General features: G+C 37.6%; 2 protein-coding genes across 2 annotated transcripts; both read left to right on the forward strand.

Moving 5' to 3' along the window:
* Nucleotides 1–3,389: 3,389 nt before the first annotated feature.
* LOC140157623 (uncharacterized) lies at nucleotides 3,390–10,233 on the forward strand. Its single transcript, XM_072180864.1, has 3 exons — nucleotides 3,390–3,761; nucleotides 4,081–5,276; nucleotides 10,230–10,233. The coding sequence occupies exons 1-3, from the start codon at nucleotides 3,390–3,392 to the stop codon at nucleotides 10,231–10,233; spliced, it is 1,572 nt and encodes a 523-aa protein (XP_072036965.1).
* Nucleotides 9,573–24,207, forward strand: LOC140137292 (sulfide:quinone oxidoreductase, mitochondrial-like). Its single transcript, XM_072158961.1, has 9 exons — nucleotides 9,573–9,724; nucleotides 13,443–13,724; nucleotides 15,768–15,992; nucleotides 16,446–16,643; nucleotides 16,927–17,139; nucleotides 18,475–18,658; nucleotides 19,227–19,294; nucleotides 20,135–20,313; nucleotides 21,820–24,207. The coding sequence occupies exons 2-9, from the start codon at nucleotides 13,476–13,478 to the stop codon at nucleotides 21,878–21,880; spliced, it is 1,377 nt and encodes a 458-aa protein (XP_072015062.1). The 5' UTR covers nucleotides 9,573–9,724; nucleotides 13,443–13,475; the 3' UTR covers nucleotides 21,881–24,207.
* The last annotated feature ends 1,687 nt before the right edge of the window (nucleotides 24,208–25,894 follow it).

Raw genomic sequence — 25,894 nt, forward strand, 5'->3', positions numbered from 1 at the left:
GCGCAGTCGCAATTATAGACTGCGCAGAAACAGCATCATACCCATAGTAGCTTAGTCAATAACTCCTATTTTTACCATGATTGTGCATTTGTGGATAAAAGCACAAGAAATGTTTCATGAACCCCCTGGGTCTAAGTAAACCTATATATATCCCTATTCCAGAAAAATACAGCACTAATTTGTTGGGATTGATAAGTTCTGCCAAATGAAACATACCTCAATTCTTATCATTCATTTAGTACGGTACTAACTGGAGATAAAAGAAAAAGTTCACTATTTTATTAATTTCTTGAAAAATAGAGCCAAAAACATGCATTTTCGGCATATTTTCTGAACTTTTATTGCCAGTTAGGACTAACTAAAGGATTAGGATTTAGCTAAGTTTCATTTGGCAAAACAGGACTTTTAAATCCAAAATGCCAATGATGCTGATATTGACATTGATGAAGAAGTCAGCCAATGAAGCTGATATTGGCATTTATGAAGTAGCCAACCAATGGAGCTGATATTGGCATTGATGAAGTACCAGTAGCCAGCCAAATGGTGATGATATTCGCATTGATGAAGTAGCCAGCCAATGAAGCTGATATTGGCATTGATGAAGTAGCCATCCAATGAAGCTGATATTGGCATTGGTGAATTAGCCAACCGATGGAGCTGATATTGGCATTGATGAATTAGCCAACCGATGGAGCTGATATTGGCACTGATGAAGTAGCCAACCAATGGTGCTGATATTGGCATTGATGAAGTAGCCAGCCATATTAGCATGCATTGATGAAGTAGCCAACCAATGGTGCTGATATTGGCATTGATGAAGTAGCCAGCCAATGGTGCTGATATTGGCATTGATGAAGTAGCCAACCAATGGTGCTGAAATTACTGGCATTGATGAATTAGCCATCCAATGAAGCTGATATTTGCATTGGTGAATTAGCCAGCCAATGGTGCTGATATTGGCATTGATGATTAGCCAACCGATGGAGCTGATATTGGCATTGATGAAGTAGCCAACCAATGGTGCTGATATTGGCATTGCTGATGTAGCCAACCAATGGTGCTGATAATTATTGGCATTGATGAAGTAGCCATCAGCCAATGAAGCTGATATTGGCATTGATGAATTAGCCAGCCAATGGTGCTGATATTGGCAAAGATGACGGTAGCCAGCCAATGGTGATGACATTGGCATTGATGATGTAGCCAACCAATGGTGCTGATAATTATTGGCATTGATGAAGTAGCCAGCCAATGGTGCTGATATTGGCATTGATGAATTAGCCAACCGATGGAGCTGATATTGGCATTGATGAAGTAGCCATCAGCCAATGAAGCTGATATTGGCATTGATGAAGTAGCCATGCAGCCAATAGTGGTGATATTGGCATTGATGAAGTATATAGCTAACCAATATGGTGTTATTTGTTTGATGAAGTAGCCAGGCAATGGAGCTGATATTGGCATTGATGAAGTAGCCATGCAGCCAATAGTGGTGATATTGGCATTGATGAAGTATATAGCTAACCAATATGGTGCTATTTGTTTGATGAAGTAGCCAGGCAATGGAGCTGATATTGGCATTGATGAAGTAGCCAACCAATGGAGCTGATATTGGCATTGATGAAGTAGCCAGCCAAATGGTGATGGTATTGGCATTGATGAATTAGCCAGCCAATGGTGCTGATATTGGCATTGATGAATTAGCCAATCGATGGAGCTGATATTGGCATTGATGAAGTAGCCAACCAATGGTGCTGATATTGGCATTGATGAAGTAACCAACCAATGGTGCTGATAATTATTGGCATTGATGAAGTAGCCAGCCAATGAAGCTGATATTGGCATTGATGAATTAGCCAGCCAATGGTGCTGATATTGGCAAAGATGACGGTAGCCAGCCAATGGCGATGATATTGGCATTGATGATGTAGCCAACCAATGGTGCTGATAATTATTGGCATTGATGAAGTAGCCAGCCAATGGTGCTGATATTGGCATTGATGAAGTAGCCAACCAATGGTGCTGATATTACTGGCATTGATGAATTAGCCATCCAATGAAGCTGATATTTGCATTGGTGAATTAGCCAGCCAATGGTGCTGATATTGGCATTGATGAATTAGCCAACCGATGGAGCTGATATTGGCATTGATGAAGTAGCCAACCAATGGTGCTGATATTGGCATTGATGAAGTAACCAACCAATGGTGCTGATAATTATTGGCATTGATGAAGTAGCCAGCCAATGAAGCTGATATTGGCATTGATGAATTAGCCAGCCAATGGTGCTGATATTGGCAAAGATGACGGTAGCCAGCCAATGGCGATGATATTGGCATTGATGATGTAGCCAACCAATGGTGCTGATAATTATTGGCATTGATGAAGTAGCCAGCCAATGGTGCTGATATTGGCATTGATGAAGTAGCCAACCAATGGTGATGATATTACTGGCATTGATGAATTAGCCATCCAATGAAGCTGATATTTGCATTGGTGAATTAGCCAGCCAATGGTGCTGATATTGGCATTGATGAATTAGCCAACCGATGGAGCTGATATTGGCATTGATGAAGTAGCCAGCCAATGGTGCTGATATTGGCAAAGATGAAGTAGCCATCAGCCAATGAAGCTGATATTGGCATTGATGAAGTAGCCAGCCAATAGTGGTGATATTGGCATTGATGAAGTATATAGCTAACCAATGTGGTGCTATTTGTTTGATGAAGTAGCCAATCAATGGAGCTGATATTGGCATTGATGAAGTAGCCAACCAATGGAGCTGATATTGGCATTGATGAAGTAGCCAGCCAAATGGTGATGATATTGGCATTGATGAATTAGCCAGCCAATGGTGATGATATTGGCATTGATGAATTAGGCAACCAATGGAGCTGATATTGGCATTGATGAAGTAGCCAACCAATGGTGCTGATATTGGCATTGATGATGTAGCCAACCAATGGAGCTGATATTGGCATTGATGAATTAGCCAGCCAATGGTGCTGATATTGGCAAAGATGAAGTAGCCATCAGCCAATGAAGCTGATATTGGCATTGATGAAATCTTCTTGTTTGCTGATTTCTATTGATTGCACAATGTTGGATCCACTAAAGTTGAGTACTTTATTGACTTTAGTCATACTATGCCCATGCATCACTGAACATCAACATGGAGCTGTTATACATCAAGTGAAATACTATAGTGGAAATGGCAACTTTGTTCATAATAAATATCTTGGTTCCCACATTCACTTTTACCAAAACTGTACAGCTACATTTCAGCTGCAACTACTCATTGCAGGGGACGTTAACCCTAACCCTGGACCGGCCAGATAATACTGGTGAAGCACAAGTACATTTCTTACAGTCGTGCTCAACTTTCTAGTATGCAATGTACTGATCATACTGTGTCACTTGATACATGGAAAAACATTCAATCGCTTGGTATCCAGTGTAAACGTACAACATATCGTGGTGTGAGAGCTGGGTGGCGAAAACAAGTTAAGAAACATACTAACGCTTCCCCACCTGGCAACGTATCTCTGAATCCACCATCCCCTTCTGTGAACCTCGGTGTTATAAATGCGCAGTCGGTTGGAAGCAAATCGGCTATTTTAGTGGACTCCATCTTAGATCACAAATTTGACTTGGTTGCCATTACAGAAACTTGGCTAAAACCTGATGATTCTACTGCGGATTTCACTCCTGATGGTTACACATTCACCCATATTCCCCGCGTGTCCAAACGTGGTGGGGGAGTGGGTCTTCTGTTTAGATCAAACATGAACATCGCTATTCACAAATTTGACCAATTAAAATCTTTTGAATCAATTCATTGCGAAATTTCAGATATCTCACAATCTCTGCGCCTTGTTATTATTTATCGGCCACAGAAGAAAAGCACAGGTTGTTCATTTAATGACTTCATCAATGATTTCCATACTTTAATGGATTTGTATGTTCTTCATAAATCAAGCCTCATCATCACAGGTGACTTCAATATCCACATGGATGTGCCTGACGATCCTGAAACAATTCAGTTTGTTGATGTTCTTTCCTCTTATGATATTGTTGCAGCATGTTACTGAACCAACTCATTATCTGGGCCGCATGTTGGACCTGGTGATCTCAAGAGAGGGTGAATCTATTCTTGCTCATACCAAAGTTAAAGAAAGATTTTCTGATCACTTTGTGCTTGCTTGCAAATTGAACATGAATCGCCCTCCTACACTGAAAAAGATTATCACCACCCGCCACTTGAAGGCTATCAACATCACTGACTTCTGTTCTGACTTCTGCAGCTCAGCTTTTTCGACCAACCTGTCCGAGATCACTGATATGTCTCATCTTGTTGATCAATACAACAAATCTCTCACTGACATCTTCAATATGCATGCGCCTGCTAAAACTCGCACTGTCATAATTAGACCTTTCTCCCCGTGGTATAATGACGAGATACGCGAGGCAAAGCACAAGAGGCGACAGCTGGAGAAGAAATGGCGTCGCTCGAAGCTGGAGATTGATAGGCAACTGTATTCTGAACAGCGACATTTTGTCATCGGTCTCATGTGCAATGCCAAGATCAACTTTTACTCCGCGCTGATAAATGAATCTGCCAACGATCAAAAGCAGATGTTCAAGACATTTGATAAACTTCTTCATCGAAGCAAAGACTCACCTCTTCCAAAATCGTCTTCTGATGAAGCTCTTGCAAACAGGTTCTCGGACTATTTTATAAAGAAAATCAAAACTATTCGTGATTTGTTTCCTCCAACTGTTACCTCTACCTGCATAGATGTATCAACGAATATCTGCTTGGATCATTTTACCTTGACAACAGAGGACGAAGTAAGGAAAATAATTATGAACTCTCCAAGCAAGTCTTGTTCATTGGACCCTGTCCCGACATGGATTGTTAAAGAAGGTATTGACATCTTCCTTCCAGCTCTCACCCACTTGATTAACACTTCCCTGCAGTCTGGCTCTGTCCCTGCTGTTTTGAAGGAGGCGCATGTTAGACCTCTCCTTAAGAAGTCGGGTCTCGATCAAGATGATCTGAAAAATTATCGGCCCGTGTCGAACTTGCCTTGGATTTCCAAACTCATTGAAAGAGTTGTCTCAGCAAGAATATCCGATTTTCAGGAAAGAAACCAGCTTCAAGAATGCTATCAATCTGCTTACAAGAAACGTCATAGTGTTGAGACTGCTTTGTTACGCGTCCAGAGTGATATTTTGAGTGCATTGAACAGTGGGGATATCTGTGCTCTTATTTTGTTAGACTTATCTGCAGCATTTGACACTGTTGACTCAGAAATTCTTTTGAAAAGGCTGCACATGATGCAGTCATGTCTACAGTAGAATTCATCTCGACCTTTGCAGGACTTAACCCCATTAAAAGCTATTAAACCAAGATAACACTCATTGAAACAGCTCAACTGATTAAATCGGATCTTCTCTGGTTGTGCACAAGTGACTGTTTTCATGTGCGATATCGCAATAAAGCTGGTATTCATAGCTTCAGTTGGGTAACCGATTATAAAGGAAACGAAAGGAAACAATGTTATGTGTGGCTTTGTTCACGAAATCAGACAATGTCGTGCTTTTTGTAAACCAGCATTCTTGAAAATGAGCAACATAATGATTTTTGACTTAACACGGTTTAGAAATAATTTCTTCATATTTTTGGTGTTATCTGTCGTTTACATGTCCTTCCTAAAACACAAAAGTACGACCCTCTCCAAACACCTAAATTAGCTAAAAATTTAGGACATGTTACAAAACTTTATTTTCTAGAACCTATTTAGAATAATTTAAATGTAGCTTTTATCGGTTTTTTTTGTGGCATCCTTCAGAAGTGAGCGGTCCGATACCAATATTTTCGGTCAAATCTCCATTCAAATAACACGGGGAGTTGGCTAGCTATGCCTTGCCCTCACTCATATTTTACAAAAGTGCGACCATTTCTGAACATCTAACCTAGCTGTAATTTTAGGTCATGTTAGAGAAATATATTTGCTAGAAGTTTTGGAGAATAAATAAAATATTGGCTGGTTATTTTTCACACAGTGATGTTAACTAGGCAAGTGTCCATGCTCCCAACATACATCATTTGTAGGGGTCACGCGTCAATGGTGAGAGCACTGTGTATTGTGTATAGGAAAACGGACAGTAACTGCAGTATGATGATTATATTGGCTTGAGTGGCACTGCGTTATCCTGGGCTAAATCATACCTAAGCGATCGTTCTCAGCGTGTTGTCATCGGCAACGCCATGTCGGAGCCATGCTCACTTGAATTTGGCTTACCGCAGGGATCGGTGTTGGGGCCGCAGTGGTTTACAATTTACACTCATCCAATTGGTGACATAGTCAGAAGGCACAATCTGCAATTCCATCTTTATGCAGATGACACCCAGATTTATTTTGCTTTTAAACCATCTGAATCTTCTCAAAGTATTGCTCGCATTGAAGTTTGCATCGAGGAAATAAGAATGTGGATGCGTGTAAACTTTCTTAAACTCAATGATACCAAAACCGAATTTCTCATCATCGGCTCAAAACATCAGAAATCTAAATCCATCATTAGTAACATTGTCATCGGAGAATCGCAAATTACACCATCTTGTAATGCACGAAATCTGGGTGTCATCTTTGATTCTGACATGTCTCATAAACTGCAAGTTGCGTCCACTCTCAAAGCCGCCTATCATCAAATCCGTAACATCGGCAAGATACGCAAATATCTCACAACAGAAGCAACTAAACTCATTGTTCATTCTCTTGTAATATCTCGCTTGGACACATGTAATTCTCTTTTGTACAGTCTTCCACAATCACAACTTCGTCGTCTGCAATTGGTTCAAAATACTGCCGCTCGCCTCATCACTCTCACAAAGAAACGTTCGCACATCACTCCAATTCTAATTGACTTGCACTGGCTGCCTGTTGAACAACGCATTGAATTTAAGATCCTCACTTTTGTTTTCAAATCACAAAACGGACTTGCACCATCATCGCCGATCTTCTGCACATTTATATACCTGGGCGCACTGGACTTCGTTCAGCCAATCTTCATCTTCTTCAGGAACCACGATCTAGCAACTCTTTTGGCGAACGTTCTTTTGTCATTTGTGCTCCTAAACTTTGGAACAATCTACCAATTCACATTAAAAACTGTAATACTTTGGACTCTTTTAAATCTTTGTTAAAACACATCTGTTTAATATCGCTTTTGCTGATGACTTGTAGTGTAGAATGTTTATTATGGTATGTTGTATATTATCTGTATATTGCTCTGTTCATCTTGTTCCCCTTTATGGTCATTTTCCTGTTGTTGCGCAGTGAGCGGCTCTGACGGATACTTGCGCATTATAAATTTCCATGTTATTATTATTATTATAAGTAGCCAGCCAATAGTGGTGATATTGGCATTGATGAAGTATAGCTAACCAATTATGGTGCTATTTGTTTGATGAAGTAGCCAATCAATGGAGCTGATATTGGCATTGATGAAGTAGCCATCCAATGGAGCTGATATTGGCATTGATGAAGTAACCAGCCAAATGGTGATGATATTGGCATTGATGAAGTAGCCAGCCAATGAAGCTGATATTGGCATTGATGAAGTACCGGTAGCCAACCAATGGTGCTGATATTATTGGCATTGATGAATTAGCCAGCCAATGGTGCTGATATTGGCATTGATATGAATTAGCCAGCCAATGGTGCTGATATTGGTATTGATGAAGTAGTCAGCCAATGGTGCTGATATTGGCATTGATGAAGTACCGGGTAGTCAGCCAATGGTGCTGATATTGGCATTGATGAAGTAGCCAGCCAATGAAGCTGATATTGGCATTGATGAAGTAGCCAACCAATGGTGCTGATATTATTGGCATTGATGAATTAGCCATCCAATGAAGCTGGTATGACATTGGCATTGGTGAATTAGCCAACCAATGGTGCTGATAATTATTGGCATTGATGAAGTAGCCATCCAATGGTGCTGATATTGGCATTGATGAAGTAGTCAGCCAATGGTGCTGATATTGGCATTGATGAAGTATATAGCCATCAATGGTGCTGATATTGGCATTGATGAAGTAGCCAAGGGCTAATATTGGCATTGGTGCAGTATTATAATTTTAATGACTTACTAAAGTATCCTTCACTTTTAAGGTAATTTATAGGCCTATACTATATATATTTTACACTAACTTTCACTATTTCATTTGGTAAATTTCATAATGATTGCATATTATCATTTTAGAAGAAAAAAAGAAAAATCTAAAAATTTAAAAGATCGTACATTAAGGCTTTAAAGCCATAATGTAGGCCTATATCGTCCAATTTTAATTTTGTTATTCTTTCCCAAAATGCTGAAGTAATATTAGCATTGGCTTAGAAAGATTTTCAACATGGGGGAGGGGGGCTGAGAATTGAAAATTTTATTTTGGTGGGCCACCCTGGGGTGCCCGAGAGAGGTCACCCCCCCCCCCCCTCTGAGTTAGAAAATGTTGCAAAATATCACCCATTCCCTCTATTTTATCTAGGAATAGGCCTACTAGCATCAGATTCAATTTAGGCGTAAGTTGGAACATGCATGGCTAGACATTAGAAATAGGCCTAGCACTTAAGTTATAGCAAAAAATCAGGTTTAAAATCTTTTAACCAATTTCATGTCCTATAGGCCTATAGGCCTATAGGCCTAGGCTTGGTCCCGAAAGAGTTCGGATAGCCTAGGCCTACTTTTTGTGCAGTAGACTATTTTAGGTTTGCAAATCCCAAAAATGTGGCATTTGGGGTAATCAATTTTTGGTAAGCAGAGAAGGGGGACCATTAGGCTAATACCGTAAGTTTTGGCTCACTGTTTGAAATCCCCCCCTCAGGAGGTGCGGGCAGCCCCATCTACTTGACCATTAGGCCAATTACAATTGATTCTTAGTTTGCTGTTTCCCGCCCGCGTCCAAAGTAGAGAATTGCAAAATATTTAATTATTTTATTTATATTTTGGATTTTCTCTTTAAAAATAACTTTTAATGACTACCATTTGCTACTTTCTGACTTTGATCATATCATCTATAATGATGAATAAACATAGAACCTAATTGTACCATTACTTATGTATAAAATCAAACATAGTAGTAAAATAATTAAATGTGTGCTCCTTGTCAAAATGGCTTGATGTAGGTTACGACCACTTATTTTAAAATAAAGAAAATAAAAGATAATTAATAATTAATAATTAAAAGTCGCCTCATCCCTGGTTTTCAACCATGAAACAGGAAACTAAGAATTAATTGTGAAGGGCCTTACTGGCATAGGTCTGACTGACCCCTTTCAAGTTGCATGTCTTTCACACTTTCAACACGAAGTTCTCGTGTAACCCTTCCCCTGAACCCCCCCCCCCCCCCAATCCAAATCCCAGGGGCCATCCCGATTGGGAAATTCCCAGGTCAGTCGTGCACACTTCCTGGTGTTTTATAAAGCTGAATTTATACTTGATCGCTTTTGCAGAAAAGCGATTCTCACGCATGCTCAGTATAAATTCAGTTCTACTTGTTTACACATAAATAGCGAGCGGGGCGAGCAGTGGCACACGCACAGCAGTTGAGTACAGACTTACAGTGTCGTGACCTGTTCATATGGGGACATTGATGCATTGATGTGGCAATCCTGCAACGATAAAATACTTGACCTAGAAACTTACATCTTCTCTGCTGGTAGGTACTGGTATTAAAATATTATAAACCCGTGATTATGATGTATTTGTCCTGTTAGTAACGACAACTTGTTGGTACATGATTTTGTACGGCAACTGCCATGCCATCATGGCCGTGAATTGATAAACTGTTTACTTTGACTGTAAGTGCAAGATCTTATGTAAGCTTGTAAGCTTTACTTACTATCTATGTCGTAATCGTGCATTGTTGTACAATGCCATGTGTAAATTAACTGTACAAAATGTGCTTGCCCAAATTGTCCTATGGTAAATCTCAGTGATACTTTCATGGCAGTGATACTTTCATGGTTGAAAATTAGGGATGAGGCGACTTTTAATTATTAATTATTAATTATCTATTATTTTCTTTATTTTAAAACAAGTGGTCGCAACTACTTACATCAACTCGTTTCGACTAGGAACATGCATTTAATTATTTTACAACTATGTTTGATTTTATATAAAGTAATGCTACAATTATGTTCTTTGTTTATTCATCCTTATAGTTGATACATGTATAAAGCAAAGTCAGAAAGTAGCAAATGGAAGTCATTAAAAGTTATTTTAAAAGAGAAAATCCAAAATAAAAATAAAGTACCGTAATTAAATATTTCTCTACTTTGGACGGAGGCGGAAACAGGAAACTAAAATTAATTGTAAAGGGCCTAATGGTAAAGACAATACAGATTTATTGTCAGCAAGCGATTTTTGTATTGGGACTGATAATTCGGTCTAGGTAAAGTAGTACATACATCGAACATGTCGAATGTATGGAGCCGTATATAAACCATATGGCCTGTCCAATTGGTAAAAGCCGTAACTCACACATACTATGGGTGTAGGTAAAGACTAGTACCGTAGCTTCAGTTTAATTTTTTTATTTCTTCCATGACCATGGGCATGATATACTATAGGCTGTAGTCAGGGTCTTAGCTAGAAATTGAGGGTTGCCCATCATTTGAATAAAATTGCCTGTCCTAATTTGACCTTTAAAACATTTACCAGACATCTATAGCCCATTGGGGGTTCAAAAAGTTCAAATATGTCCTTATATGGCCTTGTTATACAAATTGGTTCTGCTAAAAGTAAAAAGGTCAATTAGCTTCTCAAAACATACACCCATCGTATGTGTGAGTTACGGCTTTTCATATATATATATATATGTATACCGGCTCCATACAGTCGATGTATGTACTCAAAACATACAATTTATAATATAGCATCTGTCAAAGGCATTAATTTTGCCCGTCCCAGGAGCAATCTCCCCATCTAAAATGACGGCCAGACGGGTAGCTAGCTAAGACCCTGGCTGTAGTTGCAAACAGCCTTATAGGGTACCAGCTTATTTGATGCAGCTTGTTGTTCTGAGTAATTTGACACCAATTTTATTGAAAAAAAAAAAAAATTGAGACAGTGCTGGCCAAATAACGACACACACAAGGGGGGGCAGATTTGACCTTTATTTTCTAGTTTTAAGGACATATTTTATCACATTAAGGATTTATATGTAATGCATTTTTGGTATCTACTTACATAGTTTTAGGTCCAGGAACTTAAGATCATTAAATGCACTTTGTGTCAAATGAAACTTTTAAGTGTCCTTAAAATTAACGGTTTTGGGTAAAATTAGGCAGTGAGGGCGCTTGATTTTTAAGGTAATCATACTAGAGATAATCATCAATCATCCATATTCTGAAATTTTCAGTCATTTATCACATTTGGTGTGGCTGTGGTGCTAATTTTTAATACAGGAGTAACCTGCCCATAGCAATATACAGGGGTCAACGAACTTTGTATCACATGTAAGTCAATGGAAGCGTACGTCTCTACACTATTTCAAATGGGTACCACGCACAACTGAAATAAGGTTGAGAGTTAAAATTTGGACAGATGCTGCTCACATCCTAAATTGGCTCTTAAACTTCCATCAATTAACATACGATTTGTGTAAAAATTGCATAAATATATCCAGGGGACCCAAAATCATGTAAATAATCATTAGAATCCAACAAACAGCAAAGAAAACGCCCATAATTGTCAAAATAGTGAAAATAGGGGGTCCCAAGAAATCCCCTAATGCGTAGTTTTTGGCGGCACTGTCTCATTTTTCAACCGATTTTTTTAAAAGGTGTCAAAATGTAGCTTTTTGATACATCACCCTTTTTGGGGGGCTGTACAGCCTATCACTAATGATAGGCTGGGTAAGGTATGCGCTGGTGATTGACAAGCGCATAGAAGTGGCGAGGGCTCCTCCTCTTCTATGCGCTGCCAAATGGCCGACTGGGTCTAATCGCCTTTGTTGTCATGACCGTTGATCAGTCAATCAATGTGATTGTTTATGGCCTTAGCGATCCCCACCAGCGGTCGAAATAAGGTGCGTCAAATATCTGTGAAAGTAGGAGCGGACCCATAAATTTCCTAATGGTACTAATTACCGTGTGACCCGTAAAAATTTAACCAAACAAAGAAAATCATAGTTTTGTTGTTCCATTGGAAAATCTGGTTCGTGCATACTGGGGTACAAGTTTTCAACCCGGGTTTTCAATTTTCTACAATCTACCTCAGTGATGTATTGTCATAGGGGCACGGGGGAGGGGGGATAATCGATTGCAAAATCCCATAGCCTCAGCAGCCCGTGCAAAATAAAGAAAACATACCTTAATGGGCCCATAAAATCAAAGAAAAGAGACCTCAGGGGGCCCGGGGCAGGACGTTCTTTTTACCCCAAGGCCCGCAATGGCTCTCTGCAGCACTGCCCATAGGAAAATTGCCAAAATAGCGGCCTCCAATCAGTCCCGGTGCCCTCTAAATCATGGTTGGTGCCCCCCCCCCAATCGGATGACCCACACTACACCAGGCCTCAAACTACAGATGTGCTCAAAATTTACACACATGCACCACATTTATGTTTCGTTTTTCAAGTCTTATCTTCATGTGAGATGGTACTAGGAAGTGATATATTGTTTTTTAAAGGATTTGGTAGTTCCCCAGGGGTAGTTCACAGCATCTTGCGAATGGTAGTGAGCTTTGGCAAAAATTGCATTGATCATTTGTGACACGATCTGGTTCATGGGGGCCAAAGGCGGCAAATTTGAAATTAAGATAATGACAAAAATATGGAGCAAAAAACAATAAACTTAAGAAAATACAGATCAGAAAACCTCATAACTTTAGAGCCAAGTATGCTAGACCTTTGATGTTTTCAGTATATGATAGCCTAATGTTACTGCAAGGTAATAATCATGTACCAGATCGTGTCACATTTCATAGTAAGTGTGTAGAAGAATTCAATTATTGCAGATATACTTTATAGTCGGTCCTGTGGTTCTTGAGTTATGTTGTAAAGAAGATTGAAACAACAACACTTTTGTAAAATGTATACATTCACAACAATAAATCAAGCAAGTTTTCAAAGTATAATGATTTGTAGAATGAACTTTTGCAAAACATCAAAGTGTTATTTTTCAATAATATATTGATTTAGATAATGAGAATTGATTTTTTTGCTGCTTCGACCACCAATACCTCGCCTACCCTTAGATAATTTTAGTTACTCTGGACTAGTCTAGATTTTAGAAGCGGAGACGTCAGTTGAAAAGCGTTATTGTGGTGATGGAGGAATTACGAGTTCTGTGGGCTACCAGGAAATTACCCTACCTTTCTATTGCACTTACATGTACATCTCTTTATCTCTTATCTCTTTATTTGATCATTTTCAGATATTTATACTACGGTAGTGCATTAAATCCATCATGCAAGGGTTACGAGTATTTAACCGTGGTGCAGCTGTCCTGTGTCATCACATGTCTGCATCTAACCAGGCTATAAACATCACACCATGCATCCAGCACATATCATCTTATAGTACCAGCCCAACGAGTAATCCAGCAAATGGGTACAAGTTTGTAGTAGTAGGGGGAGGTACTGGCGGACTGGCAATGGCAAGCTGGTTAGCGAGACAGCAAGGAAAGGGGAATGTGGCCGTCGTTGAACCAGCTGACGTAAGTTTTAAACTTTTGGTTCTAAGACAATATTTTGACGTTATTTTTCTATGGACTAGGAATATTCATGTCCGAAATGCTATGGGGCTGTGTGTCCTGAACTCACCACCCTTAGCTACAGCGTTACATCACAAATATTATGAATTTTTACACCAATCGAAGTTTCTAATTAGATTATCTCCACAATTATTAACCCTAAACTAGCAAAAGTATACATTTTTGAAAAGCTGAAGGCATAAGCAATTCAAATATACACATTTCAACTCAATATACAGGGTGACCTTCAAGTTATACAGGGTGGAATAAAAAAGATTCGGATAAAAAATGGGTTGCTAAAATGCATTGCTTATTACCAACTTGCAGTAATAAACTGGAAGTAACCAACATTCTTTTGGTTAGAGGACAGGGGTAGCCTACTGAGTTTGGAAGAACCAAATTCAGAGTTGTTTGGTAATCTCGGAATACAGGGTGTCTCAAAGTATGTTAGAATTTTTACAATTCAACATCATTTGAACTGAAACATTTTGCCCCTAATCAATACAGAAAAAATAAGCCCATATTTAGATTCCTCATCAAATTTCCCTTCATAAAAGCTAGAATTTGACTATGATAGGATAAGTAATTACAATTTTACAGTAACTTTTAGATATTGAAGACATCCGCATTACTTATTATAGTGTTTAATATGAAAACGGGTATTTTTGTGTGGAAAAGTTTATATTTTATAGACTAAACCAACAATCATAAATGATTGAAAACAATTAGTAAAATTGTTTAGCTGTAAGGTCAAGGGTGTTTTAGATGCTAAATAGAGTTAAAATCCAATTTACAGCCTTTACAGAAGCAGATTTATGCACTAAAAATATCAATCCCATAGAGTTTGTGTGTACCACATCTCCCACCTCCGCCACCCTGCCCATTCTGAATTCTATGAAGCACAGTGTCAGTATTAAAAAGGCTAAAGAATTTCTTTTTACAGGGTTAAAAGTGCATTTTATTTTAGCAATAAAATGAGACCACAAGCATGACAATAACTTCTTGCTTGGCAGAGATATCATCATTTAATTTGAGTCGACTTTGGAAAAACGTAACATCGTCACCTTTTTTGGGTGACGAGTTTAGGACACACAGCCATGGTAAATCCACCATATGTTGGATTATGACGTATGGGTCCAAAAAGGTGTACCTCCTGCACCAGTTAAATATGACATCAAACGATCATTTCTTGAGCATAACAAAGATATGTGCATATCACTTGGCGCAAGTTCACAGACAAGCATGAGCGAACAACCTCTGTGAGTGACACAGATAAATAACAGGGTTCAGACACTTTACAGCTGATCTTTTTGGTACTTTCAGATCTCTAAAAAACTCTCATTTCTGGATCCTTGCACCAGTGTCCATATGAAACCCATTTCAATGAAGTTAGCTATGTGACTCATTAAAATACAATTTTGTCAAAAAGCTTCATTTGTGGTGTAAAAACTGAACTTGTGTGATATATGTACAGTGCCCTGCATGTAAATGGCTTAAGGTGGTACTACACCCCTTGATAAATTTGTTACTATTTTTGCATTTTTCTCAAAAACTAATAAAACACTGGTAACCAAAGTTATGTATATATATTATAGGGGCAAGGAATCCAATTACTACACTGGAATTTCAGTGACTCAAGACAAGTAGTTATTGATTTATTGATCAAAAATATTGGTTTTCCTCATTTTTGACTGTAACTCCACAACTGTTGTCTGTGCTGAAATAAAATTTTCAGTGCAGTAGTTGACTAGTTGTAGTCCTTGCCCCTATATCTTACTTGTCACCAAAGCGCTATAATTTTTGAGAAAAATGCAAAAATAGGCACAAAATTGGCCAGGGGTGTAGTACCACCTTTAACATATTCTACTGTCAATGGTGAAATAAAATTGACAGAATGTGAATCTTAACTTCTGATTGGTCATACTCCTGTGTACTTGTTTCTTAATCAATTTCTCAAGTGTTTATCATAGCAGTTTTTAATTTTACCATTACATATACATTTTGTAGGCTCACTATTACCAACCAATGTGGACATTAGTTGGAGGTGGTATTAAAACCAAGGAACAATCAGTGAAGCCAATGAAAGATGTAATGCCCAGTGCCTGTGAATGGATTCAGGACAAAGTAACCGGTTTTGATCCTGATAATAACACGGTCAAGTTGTCAACAGGGAAGGATGTGCAGTATGAATATCTGGTAGTAGCAATGGGGATACAGATGAACTTTGATAAGGTTTGTACATATGTATATAGTCCATTTGGCTTCCTCAAGACAGGGGTGTTTGTGTGTGATACACACTCAATCAATGGCAGTGCATAGGGTGCTGTCACTTTGCTTCGCATTGCACGCCACAGCAGGGGGTTGACAGTGATTCGCCGATTCTCCAAATTTGGCCAAATTTGCATGCTACGGTATGCTGTACAGAAGCTGCCACAAACCACAAAATTTGACACACGTATGGGGGCCGCCATGGGGTGCTAACAAGCGCGTCGGGGTGCTAACGAGTGCGTCCGTTAGCACCCCGCTACCCAACTGTCAATCATCGGGGGTCAATCACCTCGAGCTTGACAACGACGATCTAAATAGACTGTTATCAAGTCTTACGTGTAGGCGTGTAACTTAGGGTTAATTTTCGTGTTTTAAACAGTATTTTCTTGTATATCTTTATGATTTATGTTTTTACAGCTGAAAGGTTTAGAAGAAGCATTACAGAATGATCCGATGGTGTGTTGCAACTACTCCTTTGACACAGTAGATAAAACATTTGAAGCAATAAAGAACTTCAAGAAGGGCAATGCCATCTTCACCTTTCCAAGTACACCTATTAAATGTGCCGGTGCTCCACAGAAGATTATGTACCTTGCTGAGGAGTACTTCCGAAAGGTAATTATTGTCATAATTATAATAATACCGTTATTCATAATGTGATGTTGATTCAAGGATGCAGGGAGGGTCATATTCCCGAGGTCACATTTTGGTGAATTATCAAATTAAAAGCAAAAAGTTTCTGAACATGTCAGATTTGATCAAATTTGCTGTAAATGTTGGAAGTAGATTCATCAGGTGTTGTGATTAAGAATGAAAGAGTTTTTAATCTGTCAAAACCAACTGAAGTGTCTGCAATAACTCGACTCTTAATACAAATCTTCTTGTTTTATCTTTACAGAACAACAAGCGTGATGATGCCAAAGTTATGTACAATACATCTCTTGGAGCCATCTTCGGTGCACCTAAATATGCAAAAGCTCTAGTTGAAGTATGCAAATCAAGAGATATAGAAGTTAACTATAAAACTGAACTAGTAGAGATCAAACCAGAGAAGAAAGAAGCAGTGTTTGCAAGAGTTGGGACAGAACCATTGGAAACATTTACTTTGCCTGTAAGTGAAATGTGAAGTTTGTTATTAAACACATCACAGTGTTATTGTAACTGTCCCTTTTTATTTTCAAGACCGTAATCAAAATTTGTGGGATCAAAATTTCAAAATGAACATCTACTCAAATACTCAACAAAGTTGCAGAGAAACAATATCTAGTGGAGGTGAAATGGCAACATCAAGCATTTTGTTCTGCACATGTTGCTACTTTATTTATGTCAAAGACCCACAAATTGTTGCCATGGAGACCCCTTTGAATGAAAGTCATTCCTCTAAAAAGGCTGCCCCACAAAAAATGATCTCCAAATTTTCCTTCATAATCTTTGCTGATGATACTAACTTACTTATTTTGCATAAGGACTGCAAAATATCACAAACATTGAACTCACAAAACTTGGAAGGTTTTATGGTGATAAAACCCTGCCCACAAAGCTGAATTATTTGGATTTGAACACAGACGGCAATAGACCCTTCATATCTGCAGAATTTGTTTTTCTTTATGACTTTCGGACAAATGCAGTATTTCATTATATGCAGTTTCAAATGGGTTGCATTTTCTCAACACGGATGGCATATAAAATGTGTACGTAGCATGTGTAGACACATGCAGGAAATAACCGTCTTGACATGTTGATGAATGTCACTGACTGCACCAGGCTAATAACACATTAGAGGGTTAGTGAGCATGCTGAAGAGGAGAGTGGTTGGTGCGCATTCGCCAAGGGGGGGGGGCAATCGCAGCGCAGCAGACATTGAGGAGGTGCATGGGCCAGGACTGGGTTGCTGGCTGTCAGTTGCCTCTCCCTTAGCATATACCTCCAGGATCATCGGAATAGCCCTAGATATAAATTGCCAAAAAAACGTTGTACACACACATTACATGGTGTTTTGGGCCAAATTTCTAGTGTTTACAACAAAAATACATAACCTGAGGATGGTTTGGTCATAGGTGCCCGATGTATTTGCCTGCCATGCCCTTCGTCATTTGATGTATATACCACAGTGCTGTTTTTGATCGTCTGAAATGATTCTATCTGCATGTGCAATATCCATTGATGTGCTTCTTTTTCTCTGTGTTTTTTGCTACTCCGTATTTTTAATATTGTATGTTCAAAATTTATTTGATGATCAAATCATTATGTATGCTTGTAATATGTTCTTAAGTGCCTTGAGATTTTTAATGTAATGCCCTTTGATAAAAATTAAATTAAATTATTAATATTATTCCCAGCTGATGGGGAGGTACCCAGGCTGTAGTATTTTGTAACACCAGTGAGGGTTAGGAGATGAGAAAACACACTGAATAATGTACATGTTCTCCTTTGTTATCAATTGTAGTATGAAATGATGCATGTGCCTCCACCCATGGGTCCACCCAATGCAATCAAAGCCAGTCCTTTGGCTGGGCCAAATGGATTTGTGGCTGTAAATAAGGAGACTGGACAGCACACCAAATATCCTAATGTGTTTGGTATTGGGGACTGCACTGATATCCCTACATCAAAGACGGCTGCTGCTGCGGGTAAATATACCAAAAAATATCATACCCTGAAACAAAAGACAAAGGCCAAAGGAAGAAGAGAGGCTGGACAGAAATTAGACATAATAATTAGACAAAAAATAGACAAATAACCATTTAATTGATTTTTCTGATTGTTTTGGATGAATAATTCAAAATGTGAATTCAAAATATCTCAGGAATTTTTTAGGAATGAGAAATGCTATATATAGTGAAAAAAGTGACATTACGTTTTTTGCCGTTTCGGGAAATATTTTCTGCATCAAAGGCAACAGCTTAGATAAATAACAACCCCTATGCTACTAAAATAATAACTAATTTATTTTACTCACTTGTTTACTTGTTTACTTGTCATACTTATTTCTTACAATTTCTTACTTTATACTTGACACAGACTTTTCTTCTGACTGACTGACTGACTTGCTTGCTTGCTTGCTTGCTTGCTTGCTTGCTTGCTTGCTTGCTCGGTCATTCACTCACTTAATTATTAACTTTAGGGCTTATACTTTAGATCTTACTTGTGAATTTACTAATAGAATAAGTCATTTTGATTACTTGATTTGATTTGCAGCTGGTCAGTCTGGTGCTTTAAGACAAACAATCAGTGCAGTGTTGAATGGTTTAACACCAAACTCTAAGGTAAGAAATCAGTAACTGAAATCACACTGAAAATGTGGAAAGCATACTGCACACTTTATTAATTCGGTCTTTGTTATAGAATTCTATTCGAAGCATGAACAACAGAGAATAATGTGAGCATTCATAAATTGCAATCATCGCTACAAGTTGTCAATATTGTATCTGAGTGTGATTGACAAATGCAACCTAGTTTGCTTTATCTCAGAATATTTGTTTATAATAAAATTTGGAGATAAAGAAATCTGATGTTATCTGTCATCTATCAGGTATGGTTTTGTTTTGTATGGATTTGTAATGATCTGGATAATAAGTCAATTATGTATAATTCTGCATTGATTATTTATCTAATTATGTGCCCAATTTTGGACAACAAAATTTAATTCTATAGGGGGCAATAACACTAAAAGATGGTAATTGAGTACTGTATATGTGACACAATCCGGTCCATGGAGGCCAAAGGTGGCAAATTTGAAATTGAGATAAAAGCAAACATGTGGAGTAAAAAACAAAAAAATACATAAGAAAATACACATCACAAAACTTTAGAATGAAGTATGCTAGACCTTTGGTGTTTTCAGTATATGATAGCATAATGTTTGTATGAAGTAATAATATAGTGACTCAATTGATCAAAAATGCCGCCTTTGGCCCCCATGGAGCAGATCGTGTCGCATATGCATACATACGCTTTAAAATGATGAGCATGAAATTTAATTGTCAAACCATGAAAACATTTTCACATATGAAGATCACACAGCCCAATAACGAGTGATCCATGAGGTCAGGACAAGGGGGAGGTTCGACTGTACTTATTTATACTCTGGCTTTGTTTTTCCACAGTATGATGGCTACACATCGTGCCCATTGATAACAGGTTATGACAAGTGCATCATGGCAGAGTTTGACTTCAATCTTGAACCATTAGAAACATTCCCAGTTGACCAAGGTGTAGAGAGAAGATCTATGTTTCATCTTAAAGCAGACGTGCTGCCTCACATGTACTGGAATACTATGCTTAAGTAAGTGATTATTTTAATCCAAGTTTGACACAGGGGTGTGTTAGTGGTCAGTATTATTGTGAAGTGGGTAACAATGATAATACTGGGTAATATATTTTAGGGGGCTGCTGACTGACATCAAAGAGTGCTTTCTGGGACAATTGCATGCAAACATATGTGACCCATCACATCAAAACCGACCACTTCGCGGCTGGCTTCATTAATAGATAACAATGAAAGAAGATGAGAAAATATGAGGAAAATAAAAAGAAATCTGAGCTTGTTTTGCCTCATAAAACATTTTTAGTAGGGTGTCATTTTCAAGCTAAAAAATAACAGTGTATCCTAGTGATTAAATCTCCATTTTCATTTCTTCCGCGTCAAAGTGATCGGTTTTGATGTGATGAGTCACATGTGTAAATTTACTCTACCTTGAGCCATAATCAAAGTGAATTGAGATGTTAAAAGCATGCAAAGTGTTTCTGGCTTCAGGGTGCACACCAGTAAATAGACTCCATTGACTTTCTGTACAAACAGGGTCCGGGAAAACGTCATTTTCTTGACTTCAGAGCGACTCAGCTCTTCAAAACTTGCACTTTCTGCAAGTTGAAGGTCAGCTGAAGACATCTAGTCCAGAGAAATCATACGGAGTCCAGCGTTTTTTTCCAGAAAATTGCCCACTAGATCACCCTATATAATATACAGCTTACGGCGACTCACAAATAGCTTGGTGTTTCTGAAATGTAACACATATTGAAAGCTTAGCCAAATCTTCATAAAAAGTCGGATCATGCTCATTTTTCACAGACAATCTATATCCCAGGCCTAGATGAGGATTAAATATGAATCAGGGCCTAATTGTTTGTTTTTAAGCCTTTCCTATTGTATTCTATTCAGTCTTCTTGCACGTTTCCTCGTTTGAAACACTGTGACTTTTCAAAAAGGATATAGGAGATTCCTATTTACTGGTGTGCACTCTTCAGGCAGTGCAAATCAATACACCGATAAGACAAATTTGTAAAAATTGAATGCAAACACTGTACAAGTCACATTACTTGTAAAACATATGGGTAGAAAATACAGCTAAAAATGTTTTAATTTTGTAAAATTCCGATCTTGTTCATGTAAGGTAGGTAAAGCCATGCAGGAGCAATGCTTACTTTTTAAGTGCACATCTCTTTTTAGATGGCATTTATGTCAGACTCCCCTGAATTGACTCCCCTGAATTGTTTTACCATGTTCAAACTATCTACTGCAAGGGGGCAGTGGCATACGTAAAGGGGGGGATGCCTCCTACTTTGGTCAGTCAGTTGGGGAAATGTACCACACGCAGGGGGGGGAGGAATTAGGGAATAAGCTATTATGGCGAGAGAAGCAAGATAAATATTTTGGAGCACTTGAGGGAATCAAGACCTGTTCCCCGGCTTTTGAAAACCTGTGCACGCCACTGCAAGGGGGAGAGAAAAAACCACATATCACATGTCAAGTAATTAAGTTTTTTCTGTATCTGTTCCCTTTTTGTTTCAGGGGATATTGGAGTGGTCCACGCTTCGCCCGAAAAGTTATGCACCTTGGTATGTCCAAATAGATCATCATCATCTGAAGACACAACTTATTATGTAGATCACCTTGAAATGGAATTGAAAAGCATACAGAAGTGTAACCATGGATTTTTGGTTCAAATAGAATCATGAGGTTAGAAATAAATTGACAACACAATTGAATTCAGAATTCAACAACCATGTCACAGGCTTGGACAATATTTTGATTAATCAAAAATAATTGATTTTTTAGGCTACTTGATTATTTAAAAACACCATAATCGAAGTATCAACATTTTGATTTTATCAAAAATAAAAGTTTTTGAAGCAAATAGATTTTTTAAGCAATGTTTTATCTGATAGTTGGTTTTTAAAATCATTGCATCTTTATAGGGGATTATTAGCAGAAACTACAACCAGAATAACAAATGAAACAACTGTTAAGTGTTAAAAACATATCTTTATCCACTTAAAATGCACAGCAATGTTGAATAGTGGGATTATATGCAGTATGCAACAAGTGATATTTAATACACGAAAATTTAAAAAATCATGTGTAGATACGCATTGGCATAAGCTATGTCAAAAGGTGCTTCCGCTGTGTTTAAGAATTAAAAGGAACACAATCATTGGACTGTTCCATTTAAAATCCACACTACCCCTGTGGAAGATTTTGGAAATATCTTGAGGGAGTATGAATTTCAAATGGAATTTTATATTAGCAGCTCTATTTGAAACTCACTCTCCCTCAGGGGAAGATTCAGGTTGAATCTTTCTCAGAGGATGTATGAAATTCAAATGGAGCTGCCTAATGTGCTCATTCCATTTGAAATTCATACTCCCTTTGTGGCAGAATTTTCCAAAATCTTCCACAGGGGTAGTGTAGATTTTAAATGGAACAGCTCATTATAGCTTTTGTGTTGATGAGTTGAACTTAATTATCATGCTATTTGCAAACTGATTGCAGTGCAAAAGAAAATGCTGTGGATATATGCGATAAAAGCATTAAAATAAAGCTATATAAAAGAGGTGCTTCCAGTTCCACATGAATTATAGCTGCTATACATTGAATTGAAGTAATTATACTATTTGCTAACTGATTGCATTGTAAAAAGAAGAAGGCTTTTCAAAAATTCAAGTCAGTTCACCACTATTTTGCTCAGTTAGGAAAAAAGGATGCAGCTGATAAACAGGGTAGATACTATTATGACTATATTCCAGAATTTAATTGGATACAAAACATATGTTTGATACAAATTAGTAATACCCTCATGACCTACAAAAGTAATGGAGTAACATATAGTGGTGGACTGAGGAAGTTTTGGAAAAAGTGTCTTCGTGTTTTTTATGAAAAATGTTGTTTTATGTTACTTACCCATAGTTACCTTGATAATTTGATCATATTCATAGTTCCATATTTGATATTTTGATCATGTCCATAGTTACCATATCTTATATTTTGATCATGTCCATAGTTATCGTAGTTACCGTATTGATATCTTATAGAGAAAAGCAACTCATCTATATTGCTTATATGCAGTAGGTGTGTTTCTATTGTAGCCAAAGATCTAATCCAGATATTTCAAGCAGAGTAATTTTGCATGCATTTAAATGGGGTATGCTTATGGATAAGACAAAATGCAGCCATGTCACATGTGTATGTAAAATATTTGTACTGTACTTTTACATTACTTTACACCTGACCAGGGGTATGGGGGTTATTAAGATGATAACAGCACCTTTTGGTGATTTCCAATGGAGAAAAATCAAGAAAATTGCATAAGCTCCATTCCAATCTACCTGGCAATAAATTGTTGAGAAATGCTGCCCTCTATAGTATTAGTTCTAACAGTTAAAGTGTAATTCATTCATCCTTCATTGTGTTTTACTTTGTACTAATGATACTTTTGTGTGTATGTAAACATTCTGGGGCCCTGATTCAATGAATTGATCAAAATATTGATAACATAACTGAAAAGAACAAAGAACCTAAAGTAAAGATAACTAGAAGCTAACATATCAAGAAAACAATTTAACCCACAGCACAGTCTTTTGGGAAAAGGAGGTCTTTTGAGAGGAGAAGGAAAATATAGTCCTAACTGTCATAAGCATATTAAGGAAACACCTTATGTATACAGTACATCTCACTCCAGTTATGGTACCATTATATTTTTCTTACAAACAAAATTGTTTGTATATTTGGTAGGAAGAGGTTGTATGATTGGATCTATAATGTCAGTAAACATGGTAAACAACTTGAAGGAGAGTTGTATCTGTTCTAGAAAATGCACTTGTTTCAGCAAACACTGTTCCCTTTGATGGCTGACAGCTACTGGCAACTGATGCAGAAATGTCCTGTGTGTACAGTGGTGGTGCGGGGTATGGGGGTGATACCCCTGTTTGTTTCCCCAGTAAAAACCCAAAATTTGTTGATTTTGCCCCCCCTGAAAGTCCCCCCCCCCAAAAAAAAAAAAAAGTTGTGGCACTGCCACTGTATGTGTGTGTATGGAAAAATCTACCATCATTATGTAGATAATAATCTCTACCATTCTTCCCATCATATTTCTTTGTTGTTTGATTACCATAGATCTATGATATTTTTTAGATGTTTAAAAAAGTAGTTAATATTTTCTAAATATAAGAACTACTAAGTGCCATATATGAGCCAATATGAAATAGTGCCTTAATTTGGTGTAAATACTTAATCAGTAGCTGAAACTGTTTACTTAATTTACCAATTGAAATACAGTCCAACCTCTCTTATCCGGACCTCTTTTATATGGATCTCTCTGTTATCCGGATGTGAAATCTTCACAGGGTAATATGTTTTTGATGATTTACCACGGGTAATTCCATGCTTAGAATGACATCTATGTTGCAAAAAGCACTCTAAAGCCATCTTTCAGTGTTATTACACCATGTTTAAACCATCTCAGTACTTGGGACAGTCAATGCAGAATTACATGTAATTCACTTATCCGGCTTTTCACTTATGCGGACAATGCTTGGTCCCATCATAGCCGGATAAGAGAGGTTGGACTGTATATATGTAATGTATGAAATTAATTATTAAACATTGTAAATAGACTAGTATTGGTGATAAGAAAGGGTGCATGCTTTATTTTATTCAATATGTATTTTTCTATGAAGTAGACTAATTTGTACGATTGCAGCTGCTATTTGTTCATACTAGGGTGATAATAAAATCATATATTCTTTGCTGTATTGTGAGAAAATTATGTGAGAAAAGCAATGGAAACTCAAAAGTCATGTCACCAGCAGTGATTACATATATTACTTGCATCAAGTTCAAATGGTGGGTCTAAATATGAATGTTAGCCAATAGTTGATATGACACCCATATTGTTTTCATTGTTTACAATGTATGTTATTTGAAATATGAAGAGCTTATTTCCAAACTGTGTTAAGTCCACAAACACATGTTTCTGATTTACCTGTGCGATATTGCAATGGGTTGTGATGCTTTAATATTATAATTTCTGTTGGATGCACCATTACAAAGCAAACAGTGGATGGATGCACAGTAACAATACTATGTGAGGCCTCTGGTTCCCAAATGAGAACAATAGTCTGCATATTGTTATGCAGCATTGTTATGGTAAATAATGGCTTGTTGATTGTACAACTCATTGTTGCTAATGTCAAACTTGTCAAAGTAATTGTGATTCTATCACACAAGTTAATGAGAAACATGTGGTTGTGGACTAACACGGTTTGGAAATTAGCTCTTCATATATAGCAATCAACGACAGCGCTACACAACTTTATAATCTCATTGAATATATCAGGATAGTAATGACTGAAGGATTTCATATGGAAATTTAAATGTTGATTTATATATCGTAAAGTATATTTTCATGTACACTCGGCAATAGCTATCAATAAAGATAGCTTTTTTATATGTACCCAGATAGATTGACAGCCTCATCCCCATTTTTTCTCATCAAAACTGAGATTTTGGTATCGGAAGGAAGCTCATATTTTCCTCATTAACCCAGTAAAATTTAAATATCTCGGTATTTTAGTGTTTAGTGTAGATG

The sequence above is a fragment of the Amphiura filiformis genome, chromosome 1 (genome assembly GCF_039555335.1).
Source record: "Amphiura filiformis chromosome 1, Afil_fr2py, whole genome shotgun sequence".
Lineage (NCBI taxonomy): Eukaryota > Metazoa > Echinodermata > Ophiuroidea > Amphilepidida > Amphiuridae > Amphiura > Amphiura filiformis.